The 17,566-nt window shown below is 39.8% G+C and overlaps 1 protein-coding gene across 3 annotated transcripts in view; it reads left to right on the top strand.

Annotated features, from left to right (window-relative positions):
- Window positions 1–17,566, top strand: part of SRPX (sushi repeat containing protein X-linked) — a 59,098-nt gene that overhangs the window by 17,681 nt on the left and 23,851 nt on the right. Inside the window, exons 2-4 of one of the 3 annotated variants that reach the window (XM_042461052.1) lie at window positions 8,578–8,637; window positions 16,192–16,383; window positions 17,349–17,525. In XM_042461052.1, coding sequence (XP_042316986.1) covers window positions 8,578–8,637; window positions 16,192–16,383; window positions 17,349–17,525 — 429 coding nt within the window. Of the gene's footprint in view, window positions 1–8,577; window positions 8,724–16,191; window positions 16,384–17,348; window positions 17,526–17,566 lie in introns of those variants that run through there. The other 2 variants (XM_042461053.1, XM_042461054.1) reach the window with 2 other exon arrangements.

Genomic DNA, 17,566 nt, shown 5'->3' on the forward strand with positions numbered 1-17,566 from the left:
AAACTTTTCTTTGCCCTTTTTGTGCTTTTTTGACTTTCTTCAATAATCTCTCCAAATCTATATATAGATATTTATATTTTAAAATATTTCTTTTTATATTTTTCATGAAATAGTTTATTTGCTTAAGAGCTTGACTTTCAAATAAAACTTTTAAATAAATATAGGTTACTTATTCTTTAACAAAACAAGTCAAAATTCTTTTGAGAAGGGGTAGGACATTTTGTTGTTGTTAACTCCCCAGGAGTCAACCTCAACTCATGGTGACCCTGTGGATGAGACATTTCCAAGACCCCCTGTCCTCCACTGCTCTGTTTAGGTCATGCGAATTTAGGCTTTGTGACCACCCTGTTTGAGTCTATCTATCAGGTATGCAGGCTTACTGACCCTCAAAATGTTGTGGATGCAGCTAAGCATCTAAGAATGTCTTGAAAATATTGTATGTCTTGAAATCATTCAGAGACTTCATTGGTTATAATAATTGCAATATTGGCACTGAAAATCAAATAAGTGAAGATTGCATGAGAAGGGCCCTGACCACCAGAAGAGCTTACCACTAGTGTCCAGAACAGTGACCCACATCTGCAGTGAGTATTGAAATTGCAACATATAGTTTAAGTGGGTATAGGGAAGATCATAGTTTCTTCCTAGTAAATGTTCAGGCCTCAAGAATAAGGTAATGTGGGCTTGTAGTTAGATAGTAATTATCGAGCTCTGTAAATAGACAGGGAAAATGGTCATTACATCCCCATGTGTAAAAATCCTTGGCCCTGTTGTTCATTTGGCAATTCAGCAGAGGGACTTCTCTGTCCCTGACTAGTGAATGAAGGCGTTGTGTCACTGAGGAAGGAGTGGAATTGCCCTTTTCCATATTCTACCCCTTCATTAGCCCCCAACAGCTTCTAGGAAGCATGTCCATAGGTATATATGTGATTGGGACAGATGTGGGTTCTTTGGTCTTGATTGCAAGGCAAATAAGCCCATTGTCTACCTAGGGAATTGGGGTGGGGAATCCTTTGTGTTTAAGGTACCCAGCACATAGCCATCTGCAATGAAGATGGCTTTCTATCATCTAAAGCAAGTGTATATGCTTTCCTCTGCTAGGAACACCTGCTACATCCATTAATCATGTCTGCTTTCTTCCTACTACTTGGTGTTAACTTTATCAATTTTGCATTAAATTTTTCATCCAGGTCACAAATACAAGAGATGCAGTGTTGGCAAGATACTACCTCACTGTATTGCCATGTGTGCCTTCAACTGATCCTTACATTTGGCTCAGTAACAGTGTGTTGATGTACCATTGAGCCATGGAAACCAAATAATACCAAGTAATCATAGAATCGGAAGAGACCACTAGGGCCATCTAGTCCAACCCCCTGCCATGCAGGAAATCCAAATCAAAGCATCCCTGACAGATGGCCATCCAGCCTCTGTTTAAAGACCTCCAAGGAAGGAGACTCTATCCCCCTCCGAGGGAGTGCATTCCACTGTCGAACAGCCCTTACTGTCAGGAAGTTCCTCCTAATGTTCAGGTGGAATCTCTTTTCCTGTAGCTTGCATCCATTGCTCCGGGTCCTGTTCTCTGGAGCAGCAGAAAACAAGCTTGCTCCCTCTTCAATATGACATCCTTTCAAATATTTAAACAGGGCTATCATATCACCTCTTAACCTTCTTTTCTCCAGGCTAAACATCCCCAGCTCCCTAAGTCATTCCTCATAGGGCATGGTTTCCAGACCCTTCACCATTTTTGTCGCCCTCCTTTGGACACGCTCCAGTTTCTCAATGTCCTTTCTGAATTGTGGCGCCCAGAATTGGACACAATATTCTAGGTGGGGCCTGACCAGAGCAGAATACAGTGGCACTATTACTTCTCTTGATCTAGACACTATACTTCTATTGATGCAGCCTAAAATAGCATTGGCCTTTTTAGCTGCCGCATCACATTGTTCACTCATGTTCAACTTGTGGTCTACTTGGACTCCTAGATCCCTTTCACACGTAGTTTCCTTCAGCCAGGTGTCACCCATCCTATATCTGTGCATTTTATTTTTCCGCCCTAAGTGCAATACCTTACATTTCTCTGTGTTGAATTTCATTTTGTTAGCTTTGGCCCAGCTTTCTAGTCTATTCAGGTCATTTTGAATCTTGATCCTGTCCTCTGGGCTATTAGCTATTCCCCCTAATTTGGTGTCATCTGCAAATTTGATAAGTATGCTCCCAATTCTGTCATCCAGGTCATTGATAAAGATGTTGAATAGCACTGGGCCCAGGACAGAGCCTTGTGGGACCCCACTGGTCACTTCTCTCCAGGATGAAAAGGAGCCATTGTTGAGCACCCTTTGGGTTCGGCCGGTCAACCAATTACAGATCCATGTAACAGTTCCTTTGTCTAGCCCACATTTTACAAGCTTGTTTGCAAGTATGTCATGGGAAACCTTGTCAAAGGCCTTAGTGAAATCAAGATATAATATATCCACAGCATTCCCTTCATCTACCAAGCTGGTAATTTTATCAAAGAAAGAGATTAGGTTTGTCTGGCATGACTTGTTTCTCTGAAACCCATGTTGACTTTTTGTGATTATGGCATTGCCTTCTAGATGTTCACAGACTCTTTGTTTAATGATCTGCTCCAGAATCTTTCCTAGTACTGATGTCAGACTAACTGGACGATAATTGTTGGGATCCTCTTTTTTCCCCTTTTTGAAGATGGGGACAACGTTTGCCCTCCTCCAGTCTGCTGGGATCTCTCCTGTTCTCCAGGAGTTCTCAAAGATTATTGCCAATGGCTCCAATATTACATTTGCCAGTTCTTTTAATACCCTTGGATGGAGTTCATCTGGTCCCGGAGACTTAAATTCATTTAGATTAATAAGGTGTTCCTCTACTATCTCTTTACTTATTCTGTGCTGAAATTCCCCTATTCTGTCCTCTGCTCCATTATCCTCAGGTTGAGCACCCTTTGCCTTTTCTGAGAAGACTGTGGCAAAGAAGGTGTTGAGTAATTCTGCCTTTTCTCTGTCTTCTGTTAGCATTTTGCCATCTTCTCCACGCAGTGGCCCTACCGTTTCCTTCTTCTTCCTTTTGCTGCGGACATATCCAAAAAAGCCCTTTTTGTTGTTCTTAACCTCTCTAGCAAGCCTGAGTTCATTCTCTGCTTTAGCTTTTCTGACTTTACCCCTACACATGCCTGCTATTTCTTTGAATTCCTTTTTTGTGATTTCCCCCCTTTTCCATTTCTTATACATCTTTGTACTGGATTTTTTATCAGACTTACGCCTGTTACAGACTGCCAAAATAAAGCTGCTTTAGGTCTCTTTGGAGGTATGCTGTTTAAATGATGCATGGATCCTAAGACTCCGGAAGCTGCACCAAAGCTGCACTCCAGTGCTTAGGACTGGAGTGTGGCTTTGGTGTGACCTCTGGAATCTTAGGACCCATGCATCATTTAAATAGCATACCTCCAAAGAGACCCAAAGCAGCTTTATTTTGGCAGTCTGTAACAGGCCTTAGATTGATATTGGTGCTAAATTATTGCACACAACACTTGTCCTGAAGGCTTGAGGAAGCTTCCTTGTGTTGTTGTGTTTGGGTGTCAGCAGCTGGAGAGGGCAACAAGTTACATTTCATGATTCTGAGTTGCTGTCTAATTTGATTGGTTGTGTTTGGAATTAATGTAAATGTAAATGGTTTGCAGTACAATCTTGAACATGACTTCTCAAAAGAAACCCTAATGAGTTCAACTAGACCTACTTACAGAAAACTTACTACTGCAATCTTAGTGATCCATGGAAGAGAGAAAAATGGTTTCTTAAAATTAAATAGGATTTAGATGTTTCACTGGATCAGAATTTTATTCTTGGCAATATATGTGAAGAACAATTGAAAGACCATATTTTTCAGATTTTGCACACCAGATTGCTTCGTGAGTCAGCTTTCAAAGGTCTGAGCAATCAATCTAATTAATTGAAAAAAAAATATTTAAAATGACATATTTTGTTGAAAGTTTTTTTGAGCTGAATCACAGAATTCTGCCCAGCATGACAAGGCAGAGCAAGGCAAACATTTCTTTGGTAACATCTTCAAAGCCTTTAGAGACTGTTATTTAAACCTGATATAGCACAATGTGCTTTCAAATTTTAGTGAGCTGAGTATTTTCTGCCATGGAGTTGTTGACATGCCAGCATGTCTGCTGGCATCAGCAGTTTTAAAGAAAGTAACTAGAAGAGAACACTAGGAAAACTGCTTGCTGAAATAGAGGCAGGAGGAGGATTGAGGGGGGAAAGGGCTAAAAAAGAGTAGAGGAAAGTACTTACTACTATTAACACAGCAGTCCACCAGTCAAGCCTGCTGTAGTAAACATTGGCCTGTTACAGACAGCCAAAATAAAGCTGCTTCGAGTCACTTTGGAGGTATGGTATTTAAATGATACATGTGTCCTAAGAATCCAAAGGCCGCACCAAAGCCACACTCCAGTCCTAAAGACTGGAGTGCAGCTTTGGTGAAGTTTCCAGACTCTTAGGACTCATGCATCATTGAAATACTATACCTCCAGAGACTCTTTCTTTGACTCAAGTAAATTGGGGATCTTGACTAAAATATAATATATGTGCTCTTATAAAATATATTATTTTCTTTAAACCATTAGCATTTTCTGCTCAATATTAGAGTTGCAGATGGACCATGCTGAAAGCCAAAATGTAGACAGAATGTTGAACCCTAAGGGATATGGGCTTAAATCCCTATTCAGCCATGGAAACCCACTGGATGCTCCTGGGCAAGTCACTCTCTCTCAGCCTCAGAAGAAGGCAATGGCACCTTACTCTGAACAAATCTTCCTAAGAAAGCCCCATGATAGTTTAGCCTAGAGGTCCTCATAAATCAGAAATGATTCAAAGGGACACAACAACAATACAGAACAAGCAACAAACCAGGAATTGATTATTGCCCTCATGCTCTGCTCCTAAATATCTAAAGAAAACCCTGTAATAGATTTGCCTTAGGTTTGCCTCAGAAATAACTTGAAGGCATACAAAAACAAGATGATCCAGAATCTTCCATCAAGATAGTGCTTCTTTTGAAATTCTTTATATTTAACTATTGTGAGAATTTTATATACAGTGGGCTATATACAGTTCCAGGACCCCCCATGGATACCAAAATCCATGGATGTTCAAGTCCCGTTAAATACAATGGATAGTAAAATGGTAACCCTTATATAAAATGGCAAAGTCAAGGTTTGCTTTTTGGAATTTATATATATATATATACACACACACACACAGTTTTTTCAAGCTGTGGATGCTTGAATTTGTGGGAAATGAATCTGTGGGTACAGAGGGCTGACTATACCCACAACATAAACACATTGTGGTATCAATTATTATTATGAGTGCTCTGTGAAATTGCATGAATGCTATGAGATTTCAAAGGGCAACTACTGTGATATCCATAGTGATGAGCAATACTGTGCTCTCCATTCTGGTACCATTTTGTGAACTTTAAATACTTCTGTGGAGGCAAATCGAGAGACTGAATACTCAAGGGCAGGAGCAATCCTGCGTATCGTTTAAAAACACACACACAATTGATAAAGCCTCGTAATAGGTTTCACATCTGATTACTGTAGCAGTGTTATAGTGTATGATATCACATTTTCTACAGACATCCACATCTAAGGTATTTAAATTCCCATGATAGCCAGTACCACTCTCTGTGAACCCTTGCCTTCCTTTCACCATGGGAAAATGCAAAACTAGTCTAGTCCTCAAATTACACAGTTATATCAGTGCTGGTGCTTTCCTGATTCTGAATCTACACTTCCCTGCAGTGTGGATGTTTGAGCATGGTAGGAAAGTTGACCAGATATGTGTATCCAAACCATGAAAGAGTAGATTGTGCACACCCTTTCACTTAAGCCATTATTGGCAACTGAGGATATAAAGAAGGTGAAGAATGCCATGTTAAAATCATAGCCCCTTTCCTTTTTACAGCTAAGTTAAATTCTGTGTGTTAGAATTCAGAGACATAGTCATGTTACCCTGGAATATCACTATGCAAGGGATCTTGTAGCACCTTTGAGATTAATTGAGCAAAAGATGTTGTAGCATAAGCTTTCATAGACTTGAATGTCTTCCTCAGATGCAATGACAAGGAAGTCACTAATGAGGAAGAAAAGGTGATGGTAGTAAGGAAGGAAGAAGAAGAAGGAAGCAAGCAATGGAAGAAGGTGATCAACACAAAGGCGGGTTACAGACCGCCATTTAGTATGTATTCTATACGTACTAGGGTTAGGAAGGGGCAGTGCTTCCGCACCCCCCTAACCCTAGTACGTATAGAATACGTACAAGATGGCGGGGCCCTGTTCATACGGGCGGCGCCATCTTTACGTATTGGACGCTATGCGTCCGAACGTGTCACGGCGCTAATGACGTTGCGAATGCGCCCCTGGCGCCTTGCGACGTCATTAGGGCGCCGCAAGAAGAAGCTCCATTTTGGAGCTTCTTTTTTGCTCCGTAACGGAGCCGCGCGGTGTGGCTGCGACGGCTCCCTTACGGAGCAAACGGTGGTGGCGGCAGACCACCTCAAAGCGGCGGTCTATAACCCGCCTAAGATAATTTTGCAATTGCACAGACAGTTTGCTAAGCAATCCCTCCCATAGTACCTTAGTCAAAGACCCTCCTCCCTCAAATTTAGGTTTTCAATAGATAGGTGTCTTGTAGCTGGCCTCCTTCTTGCATCACTGCCACTACTTCTAGTGCCTCTTCGCATGGAGAGTATCAAACTGCCCACCCTACAGTTTGTTTTGCAAACAGTTTAGCACTACAGGATTCTGGCCATATGTTTTATTCTGTTTTTATAAGAAAATTCATAGAGGTCTGCATACACCACTGTGTATCTTAGCAATAAATTCTGAAAGAAAAAAATATGCATGTGGTGATCCGACTTGTGTGCTTTCAAGTCATTTCTGACTTGTAATGACCCTAAGTAAGGTGGAACTGTCACACACTTTTCTTAGCACAATTTGTTCAGAGAAGGGTTTGCCCTTGCCTTCCTCTGAGGCTGAGAGACTCTGACTTGCTCAAGGTCACCCAGTGGGTGTCAATGGCTGAGCGGGGATTTGAACCCTGACCTCCCAGAATATCACGCTGACTTCTGTGGTGATCTTATTCCTAAATTACAGTAATCATAAAATTTTGACAGCCAAGTGAAATGTGTGTCATTTAATACATTGGTCAGGGTAATTCTGTAGGAAACATACATGATATGCTGCTGCTTTTAATACCATATACTTATAGCATCCTTCCCTTTGTGAACCTATTGATTTCTCTGCTTAGAATTTTCTGATTTATCTGCTGCCTCTACCAGTATGTAGGCTTGTTGAGTTCTTTTTGCTCTGCAAGAACTAGGAGCCTTCCTTAAATTGCACCTATAATTCCTCTGTGGAGGCCTATGGTAGGAACTGGTTGATGACAGAGGGCATATGGAGAGTAGCTTCTCTATTGTTAGCCATTATTGTATAGGATGCCAGGAATGTTTCTGAGATGACACAAAGTCACATTTTAAGCACATTTTAAGATGACTGTCCTATTGAGTGATATATGGCAATGGAATTTGATGATAGCCTGGTACAATGGTGCCTTGCATGCAGGATTATGAAAATCTTGATGCACATGAAATTCTTTATATGAAGACTTGCCAAAAAAAAATAAAATAAAGCAACAACAGCAACCCCTTTTGATGTTGCCCATTCATGCTTGTCAACTGGCTTAAGTGAGTTGCTTAAGTGGCTTAAGTGATATCAGGAATCTTTCAGTCAAGGACATTCTGGGTGGTGATATGGGGGGTTTGGTTTTATTATTTCACTGTTTCATTATTTTGCCCATATTCAGTTGAATATTGAAAAGAATGCTTTCATCAGTGCATTATGATTGCTTAATCAAAGTGAAGTCTGTGACTCTGTTAGGTGGTGTTGGAAGTTCCTATTAAGGTATTCTAAACCCATCCCAGTAAGCTATTTTTTGTACATTTATTTATCTTTAGTAATTAAGGAAGATACTATTTTGACTGGCCAGAATAGCATTGTGATAAAATGGATGTAACAATCATTTTAGCTGCATAGTTTGTGTTGAATATCCATGATTAAGCAGAGTTACGCCAATCTAGAATGGTTGTTACATCTGAATTCTGCTTCTGCAGCTGATTGCTATGGTGGCTGATGCATCCACTTGCATCTCTTGAACCATCTTATAGTGAAATCTTTCTCGAGACTTACAAGATCTCAGTTTGTATAATAAATTTTACTTACAAGATGAATTGTAGAATTCCTGGATCCATTATACACTGAGAAATGTTCAGTATTAACATCTTTATATCCACAGTTTGACTGATTTCACTATAAACTAATTTTGCTGCAAACTCTAAGAAACATGAATTCTTTTACAATTTATGTTGCTTTGGGATGTTTCTTACATCCCAGTTCATCTTTGCTTGTCTTTGCAAGAGCTTTCTTTATGCTTTTACAGTGTATTATATTTCCTTTTTTTGCTGCAGTTGTTTTTCTTTTCTTTTGTATTGTAGGTTCAGGATACTGGCCCCTAGAAGATGATGAAGATGTGTATGCACGCAATAGATATAAAGGTGAATGCTTTGCTTATATACTAATGAGGATCATCTGTTGCCAAGAGAGCTTTTTTCTTTTCCTGCTTCAAGCATGACGCCTTGGGGTATGTCTGTACTGCCCACTTTTTGCACAATTTCTGTTATTATATGCTGTGAGCAGCTGTAGTTGTGCAATTTGCGTATACTATGATGCCGCACCAAAATTTGTTTGTTCACATTTACTGTTTGTCTTTCTACAAAATATTGAGAGCACTTCTAATATTTTGCATCTTATAAAATATGATTGTGTACAATTCACATGTGGCATTTTTACTCACAGCTCTTCCCATGTTCAGTTCAGTTCATCTTTATTATGGTCATAGACCAGCACAATTCCCCATGTTATTTTCATTAACTTGCTAATACTTTCTTGGTTTAATACTCTTAGAAATGCCATATCAGCATCTCCCACACAGCATCACACTTTCTAGTTTTGTATAGAAGTATACATAATGTCCCTGGTAGGAATGAGAATCAATTATAATTCACACACACACACAAACACACATCACATCAGCTCGAGAGGAGGGATTAGAATGAGCCTTTTCAGAATGGAAGCAGCGGGATGATATGTTTTTTGAACAAGTTATAACCCAAAAGCTCATGAAATATAGTGCATACCACATAGTATGTTTGTGAACCCTGTAATTTATACCAGTACTACTCAGTCTGTCTGATGTGGGGGACCACCACTTTGAGCACACCTGAACTATTTCCCCTCATTCCTTCCCACAGCCACTCTATCAGAACCAGAATTGATGTCATGCCACTTCTAGTGCTGGGATTCAGCCCACAACAGCTGAGTTTTGTGCTTTTCTAGGAGGTTGTGGGGAGAAAGGAAGCCCACATTTTCTGGCAGTTTGTATGGATTTTTGGCTTAAATTTCAGTCTTCATTTAAAGTGGTTGGGGGCTGAGGGCTTTGAAGATCTCTGGGGAAGGGGTCTGGGGGCTGCAAAACAGAGTCCTAGGTGCTGCATGTGGCTTGCAGTCTGCATTTACCCCATCCATGGTTTATCCCCAACTCAGAGAATATGGGGAGAGCTGTGGATTGTAATAGAAGTGTGCTAGAATTACCACAGCTTCATTTGTGTTGGAATTTTGTCCCTCTTTTTCCTGCTACATAGCAGTACTCCAAGCACTACTCACTGTTGCTTTGCATCATGAAGTTTCTAATTCTCTGACTTCAGAAATCAAGCAGCTAGCTCATGCTACTGAAAAATAAGATGCTGCTTTCTTTTTCATCAATCGTATAACAACAACAGCCTCACTTAGAAGTTGTCTGTGATCCGCACCTCCAAATAGGAGCATATAGGCTTGATTTTTTTTTGAAAAACTAATTTTTCTAAAGTAATGGTCCTCCTCGCCCAACACACATGAAAAGTGTAATAATTACTATCAATGCAGACCTAAATATGCAGGTGCAATCTTACAGCCTTTATTAAGAGGGCAGTGTTTGGAACTATTCTAAACAGATTTGGTTCAGTGAATCAAAATGTGAAATGTTTCCCTGCACTGATAAATGAGAGCGACAGATGTCTATATTCTTTAAAATGCTTATATTAATATCATATAAATTTTCTATGATACAAACTCAGAAAGATAAGTGTCTAAAATGTAAATATGAATGTATCAGAGTAGAACTGTCTCACATTGCAATTATTTGAAATAATTTATCTTGGGCGTAAAAAGAATGGGTGATGGTGCTCATAACCAAAGAAGATGATGGCCCTGATTCTGTTAGCTGGGTAAATATCATGGTTGGCTGGTTTAAACTAAATTACTTTTTTTAAAAAATCATTATTCTTTTATTTTAAAGCCTGGCCCTTATTACTATTTTCCAACTCTCTTACTGGAACAAAAAGATCTATTTGAATTTCAACTTTAACAGTCTTTTGGCAGTTGTTCGTTGTTAGACCAGTATCCAATGCCAGTTGCTTCTTTTTAATAACTTTATTTTGTAGTGCAAGAAAGCCATTCCGAAACAAATCCTTCAGTTAACATACGTTTAACCAAAACAACTTGCTGTAAAAGAGCACTTTTTAAATGAACAATTATTATTTAAGCTAGTGGCCATAACATTCAAATTGTATTTTGCTGCTTAATTTTCACATTTAGAGATTTGTTGGTGTAGTCCTATACACCTACATATAGGAGTCAACTTGTCAATGTAATTCCCAAAGTCAGCAGTTGGGGAATCCCCTTGTGTAGTGGATTTCCAGTTTGCCTATTGCATGATATTATTCCATAATCTTGTTCCTTGTAGCCTTAATTTGAGTGAGCTTGAACCAATGCAGTGAGATGAATGAAAGGAAGAAAGGCCTGTTTGGCTCTCTTTTGAGGAAATAAAAAATGAGAGCAGAAAAAGATATAGAGCCAAATGCCTGAAATGTGGGTGTTAGTTGAAATTTTAAAAATGTAAAAAATGGTTTAAACAAACAAAAACAATGTTTGTTTAATTTCCCCCCCCCCAACCTGTAATGTATTTGTATTATCTGTACAGGATGTACCACACTCCAAGAAACTCTTTTCAGTGGTTTCATAGGATGGTTTCAAATGATTTCATAGGATGAACCATTTTTGTTTAAGGAAAGGTATCCAGAATTCTTTGCCAGAGAGTTTTAGTACCCCATCAGATTACAGACCACAGGATTGCATAGGATGTTGCCATTGCAGTTTAAGTGGAAAATATCACTATAATTGTGCAGTTTGAATGAACTCCTGATACTGTGGCTTCTTTCTCCCTTGACAAGCCTGAGAAATAAGCCAAAACCAAATGTTACTTTGTTGGAGAGAGAAGCCAGAATGCTGTGTTTAGATGTCACAAAAAACAAACCAAAGGTTCTTTATTTGTTCAGCATCTCACACTTGAAGCAGGAGCAGTTGGACAACATCTGCTAACATTCGGTCATTTCCTGACTCTTTCCAAACAATTGGTGTTGTATATGAGTACGCCCACCCTTTGATCCTGTAGTTCAGCTTTAGCAGTATACTGTATTGAGTAAAGTTGATTCCAAATAGTTGTGAATAGTGTACAATTGCTGCTTCCTTGGCATGGTTAGGAAAGTACACATGGCCTGTATGATAGTATACAGAGAGGTTGGTGCAGACCTTGCTCATCATGTTATTAAGTCCTTCTAATTTATGCAACTTATGTGGAAGTGGGAGATTTGGCCCAGAAATGACAGCACTACTTGTGCCTAAAGCTGAATTCTGCGCTTCTAAGATTGTAGTATAAGAAATTAGAAACATGTTTGAGCCAGTTTTCTGTTTCTATATATTGAGTTTAAGTAGACAAGTCCAAATATGTAATAAGTAAAACTACACGGGGTGTGGGTTTCAGTATTTTAGTTTGCTTTTAAGTTTGTAATTTGGATTCATAGGTGCCCTTCTGCTAGTTTATATCATACCTTTTTTTTGGTAGAAGGGCTTATTCTGATTTAGCAGAAGAACATATAAGTGATATAAAAATCCAAATGAATTATTCAGTTTGCATAAACTCTTCAACAAGTTTTTGTACATTTTGTTTTCTGTACTTTGTATGGCCCACTGTAGCCTTTATCTTCCTTATTCTCCAGTGTCTTTTACTGTAGCAGAATACCTCATAACATGGTGACACTGTACTGTAAGAGGTCTAGTGTACTGCTCACACAACTGTAGTGGATCCAAAGAACCATGTAAAGAAAGAAAACATAAGACTGCTAGAATAGTCCTTATGGTTTTATTTGCACAAGAAGTTGCACAATGCAGTGCAGTAGTGCAAGGATTAAAACAGCTCTTCCACATATGCAGGAAGAGAGAGAGAGGCATCTTTCACCCACCCTTTCAATATGATTTCTAAAACTAGCTAACTCCTCTCTCTCTCTCTCTCTCTCTCTCTCTGTGTGTGTGTGTGTGTGTGTGTGTGTTCCTGTAAAATTTGTTTTCCATGCCTCTTGTCAGTTGAAGATGGTACAGTGGGTCCTCCTCATTTGCTAGGGTTAGGGGCACAATTTTAGCTGTGAGAACACCTCTCTAGGAATTTCTAGGTCCTCTAGCACAACTTTATAGTCAACATCTGCCAGAAGCTGACTGTAGAATAACACTGGAGGACCTATATATGCATAGAGAGGTGTTTTCTCTAGGACTCTTTAGGTGCTCCATGGCAACTTCCAACAAAGTTGCACTGGAGGTTTCAAAGATTCCTGGAGATAGCACACACACACACAATCCAGAAAAGTCAAAGCCACAAATGTGGGGGTCTGACTGTGTTATGTTTTGAGGTACAATAGAAACGTGTAAAGAGAAAGATATCCAATATACTGTATTTGAATTTTCAGATGTTAAAAATATATATCAGGAAGTGTGTATAATTGTATAAGTAAGGCCTGGTACAGACTGCCAGGATGCCACATCGTGGTAGTGATAGTAGGGCTTGGGAGAGTGCACCAACCACATGCTCCTGAGCCCTACTACATGCGGGCAGCGCCATTTTTGAGTGGTACCACCCACACGGGGGGGGGGGGCATATGGATGATGTGTGGGCATTTGAGTGCCCACACATCTCCAACAGGAAGCAGCATTGTAAGGGCTGCAATGCAGCCTTTATGACGCTGCAAAAAAAGAAGGCGCTCTAGGTGGCTTCTTTTTTACTGTGCAGCTGCACTGTGCAGTTTGGGCGCTGCAGTGCAGCTGTGCAGTACAAAGGGCTGGCATTTACCTGCCAGTCTGTACTGTGCCTAAGATAAGCAGGAATCAAGATATATTCTTGATTGAATGGATCGTGACTGTCCCTTAACCCAGTAGAACCACTTTTGTACCTGTAGTGGCCTTTAGGAAGTACTCCACCAATCCATTGTGCAAGTGCAGAACTTTTACAGAGTAAATCCCAATAAATCAAGGTGGCTTTCCAAATATTATTGTACATGGATTCTCATCAACCCTAACTAGCATAGCCACTGGGAAGTGACTGGGGAGAACTGCAGTCCAAAAACTGAAGGATTATACTTGCAATCTTGCATTTAAGCCAAACACTAGAGGACTCTTGCTAACATTTTGGCTATTTCATTGTAATACCACTTCCCTGACCTCACAGTTAGACATCCAGTTTGCAAACTATGGGAGAATCTCTTCCTACTTTGTATCTCTCACATACATATTCTCTCTTGAAAACATGACACTTCTCCTATGTGCCTGTTTCTCTGCCTTACTTTTAAATGTAACATTGGACATATTCTAAAAATGTGTTTCTATGGCATCTTGTTACTCAGCATCTTCAATAAATGTGATGGCTTGAACTGTATTTGTATTAATAGCACATACATTCAACTGAGTAAATATGACATAGAAGTTTGCTGTTGCACTTCCAGAATCACGTATCACATTACTACTACTTGGCTATGGGGCTAAAAATTTAGGTGTTTAATTTTAAACAGAAACAATTAAAACAGCAGATTTTAGATTGCATAAACAAACATTTTGTAAGAAAAGGATTTGAGTTAATTGCAGAGAGGGTTTTTTTTTTTTAAAAAAAACCCAGAGAGTACATAGCCTTGGTGAAATTCTTTCTTTTACAGGAAATTCTGTGAAATAAGAGAGTAACTGAAGAGGCTAGACAGGTGGATGCAGCATATCTTGATTTCAGTAAGGCCTTTGACAAGGTCCCCCATGATATTCTTGCAAACAAGCTAGTAAAATGTGGGCTAGACAATGTGACAGGTGGATTTATAATTGTTGGCTGGCCAAACCCAAAGGGTACTCAACAATTACTCCTCTTCATTCTGGAGAGAAGTGACTAGCAGGGTGCCACAGGTTTCTGTCCTGGACCCAGTGCTATTCAACATCTTTATCATTAACTTGGATGATGAAATAGGGGGCATGCTTATAAAATTTGAAGATGACAACAAATTAGGAGGAGTAGCTAATATCCCAGATTTCAAAATGACTTTGACAGATTAGAGAGCTGGGCCAAAACTAACAAAATAAATTTCAGCTGGAGAAAAATGTAACGTACTACACTGGGGGGGGGGGGGAGTGAAATGCATAGATATAGGATGTGAGACACCTGGCTTGACACTAGTACATGTGAGAGGGATCAAGGAGTCCTAGTAGACCACAAGTTGAATATGAGTTAACAGTGTGATGCAGCAGCTAAAAAAGAGATTCTAGGTTGCATCAATAGAAATATAGTGTCTAAATCAAGGGAAGTAATAGTGCCACTCTGTTCTGCTTTGGTCAGACCTTACCTGGCATAATGCCCAGTTCTGGGCATCACAATTCAAGAAAGATGCAGACAAGCTGGAATGTGTCCAGAAGAGAGTGACCAAAATGGTGAAAGGTTTAGAAACCATGCCCTGTGAGAAGTAGCTTAGGTAGGAGGGTGTGTTTAGTCTGGGGGAGAGAAGTTTGAGACATGACATGAAATATTTGAAGGGATGTCATATTGAGGATGGAGCATGCTTTCTGCTGCTCCAGAGACTAGGATATGGAACAATGGATTCAAACTACAGGAAAAGAGATTCTACCTAAACAATATGGAGAACATCCTGATGATAAGAGCTGTTCGGCAATGGAATGTACTTCCTCGGATTGTGGTGGGGTCACCTCCTTTGAGATTTTTTAAACAGCAACTGAATGGTCATCTTTCAGGAGTGCTTTGATCCACCATCATCCAGCCTCTGAAGGAGAGAAGGTCAGGCCAGCTCCACCAAGCCTAGCCAAAAAAAAGAAGGCTGCCCTCCCTCTATCCACCATCATCCGACCTCAGAGGGAGATAAGGGCAACCCAGCTCCATCAGACTTAGCCCAGAGTAAGAAAAAGGATCCTCCCTCCAGTCCGTCTACCATGGTCAAGGCCTCAGAGGGAGAGAAGATCTGCTTAGCTCCCCTTCCCCATTGCCATTCCCTTTTCCTTGTGTGTCCTGTCTTTTTAGATTGTAAGCCGAAGGGCAGGAAAATGTCAATTTTTACAATTTGTAAGCCACTCTGAGAGCCTTTTGACTGAAGAGCGGGGTATAAATACTTCAAATAAATAAATAGTGTATTCCTGCATGACTGGAAGCTGGCCTTTTCCAGCTGTATGATACTATTATTCTATCTTTACTCTGAAATAAATCCCATTCAATGAAATGTGAGTACAGGACTGCATCCTTTTCATTCACAGTAGGTTTGAATTATTAGCTTTCTGTTTTTGATTGGGGGACTGCTAATCTTTCTTACTGTCCACATGGTGGCAGACTTAATCAACAAACAGTAAAGTAAGCAGAGAGCCTTCATCCCATCACTCCAGTGGCAATTATTTCTTGGATTTTTAAGGTTCAAGATTTAAGTGCAAAACTGAATACAAAATGCAATTTACAATTCACACACACAAAACAACTTGCCTTTGCTGTAGCAACTTTGGAGAGGGGAGACCCATGTTCTTGCAACATTCAATTCTTCTGTGTAATTTTATGTTCTCAATAAACTTCAATCCAACCCCACAATTAAATTTATTTGCTTTATACATTTAATTAATTTTGTTTCTAATGTATGCCTGTTTCTCTTCCTTTTTATCAGATACACCATGGTGCTCTCCTATCAAGGTGAAATATGGCTATGCAAGTTGCAGAAGCCCTCATGGAGGGTACTACAAAAATGTCTTGGGTACAAAATGTGACATTCGTTGTCAGAAAGGCTATGAACTGCATGGTCCTCAGCAGCTCATGTGTCAGTCAGACAAGCGCTGGTCTGGGAAAGTTTTGTGCAAACGTGAGTGGTTCGTATAGAAAATCTCTTCATTTCACTTGTTTTTGGCCTTCTAGTCCCTGTTTGCATTTTAATATGCAGGCAAAAGTAATAATATTTCTTCTCCACTGAAATTGTTTAATTTCTGTGTGTAAATCACCAAGGATTGTCCTTTACCCCAAGGTAAGATCTTCCACATGCCACTGCCCCAGATTAATCCAGATCAGAGTTTGTCCTAAATATAGGACAGGAGCAAACAAGACACACCTTGATAAGGTGCCTGCAAGGCCTGCCAGATCAAGATGAGTCAAACAAGCCACCTCCTATAGGCCATGGTAAATAGATCCACCCAGGGAAATGGAGTGGTTAAAAAAAGAGATTAGCTTTGTTGAAATTGATATTTGATGCAATGGCCAAAGTGAACCCCACATTTCATTACCCACAGCTCTGGTGGCCCACACCTGACCTTCCAAAGATTGAGATGGGAGGCAGTCATCTGCAGGAGAGGAACTTTCTTCTTTTGTACTCCTTATCTTTCAATAAAAGCCTAAATGTGTGTTTTGCTCTAAGGAGGGACAATTATAAAAATGTGCAGCTTAAAACCCTGCAGGGAGATAAAGGCTCTTTTTTTCTTTTATAAACCTCACCATATTGATTAAACTGAGAAAATCCCCCACACCCAAATTGTGCTCGAAGACAGGTTTGTTAAGCAAAGTACAAGAGAGAAGCAAATTAGGGATAGCTGCTAGAAAGCAACTCCCTACTAATCTTTTTCTTTGCAAGACTTCTATCAGTTAATATATTGATAGGCATTTGCACAGTTGTTTCTTGCAAACACATATTTTTGGAACTGGTGAGAAATCACACTGACATATAAAAGTATCTTTAGGCAAAGAAATGCATTTTCAAAACAGTTTCTCTGGCCTAGATTGCACTATGTGCAGTCTCTCCACAATGTCTTCAATAATATGATGTTGGTTTCCTTCTAGAAAAACGTTGCCCAACCCTTCTGATGCCACCTAATGGAGGGTTCAAATGCTTAGATGGTGCATATTATAACTCCAGATGTGAGTATTATTGTTCACCTGGATACCAGTTAAAAGGAGACCGAATAGTACAGTGTATGGATAACAAAGTTTGGAGTGGAAGACCAGCTTCTTGTGTTGGTAAGTATAGAATTAAAACAATGCCCCATTACATTTGGAGG

Source organism: Sceloporus undulatus, chromosome 3, assembly GCF_019175285.1.
Source record: "Sceloporus undulatus isolate JIND9_A2432 ecotype Alabama chromosome 3, SceUnd_v1.1, whole genome shotgun sequence".
Lineage (NCBI taxonomy): Eukaryota > Metazoa > Chordata > Lepidosauria > Squamata > Phrynosomatidae > Sceloporus > Sceloporus undulatus.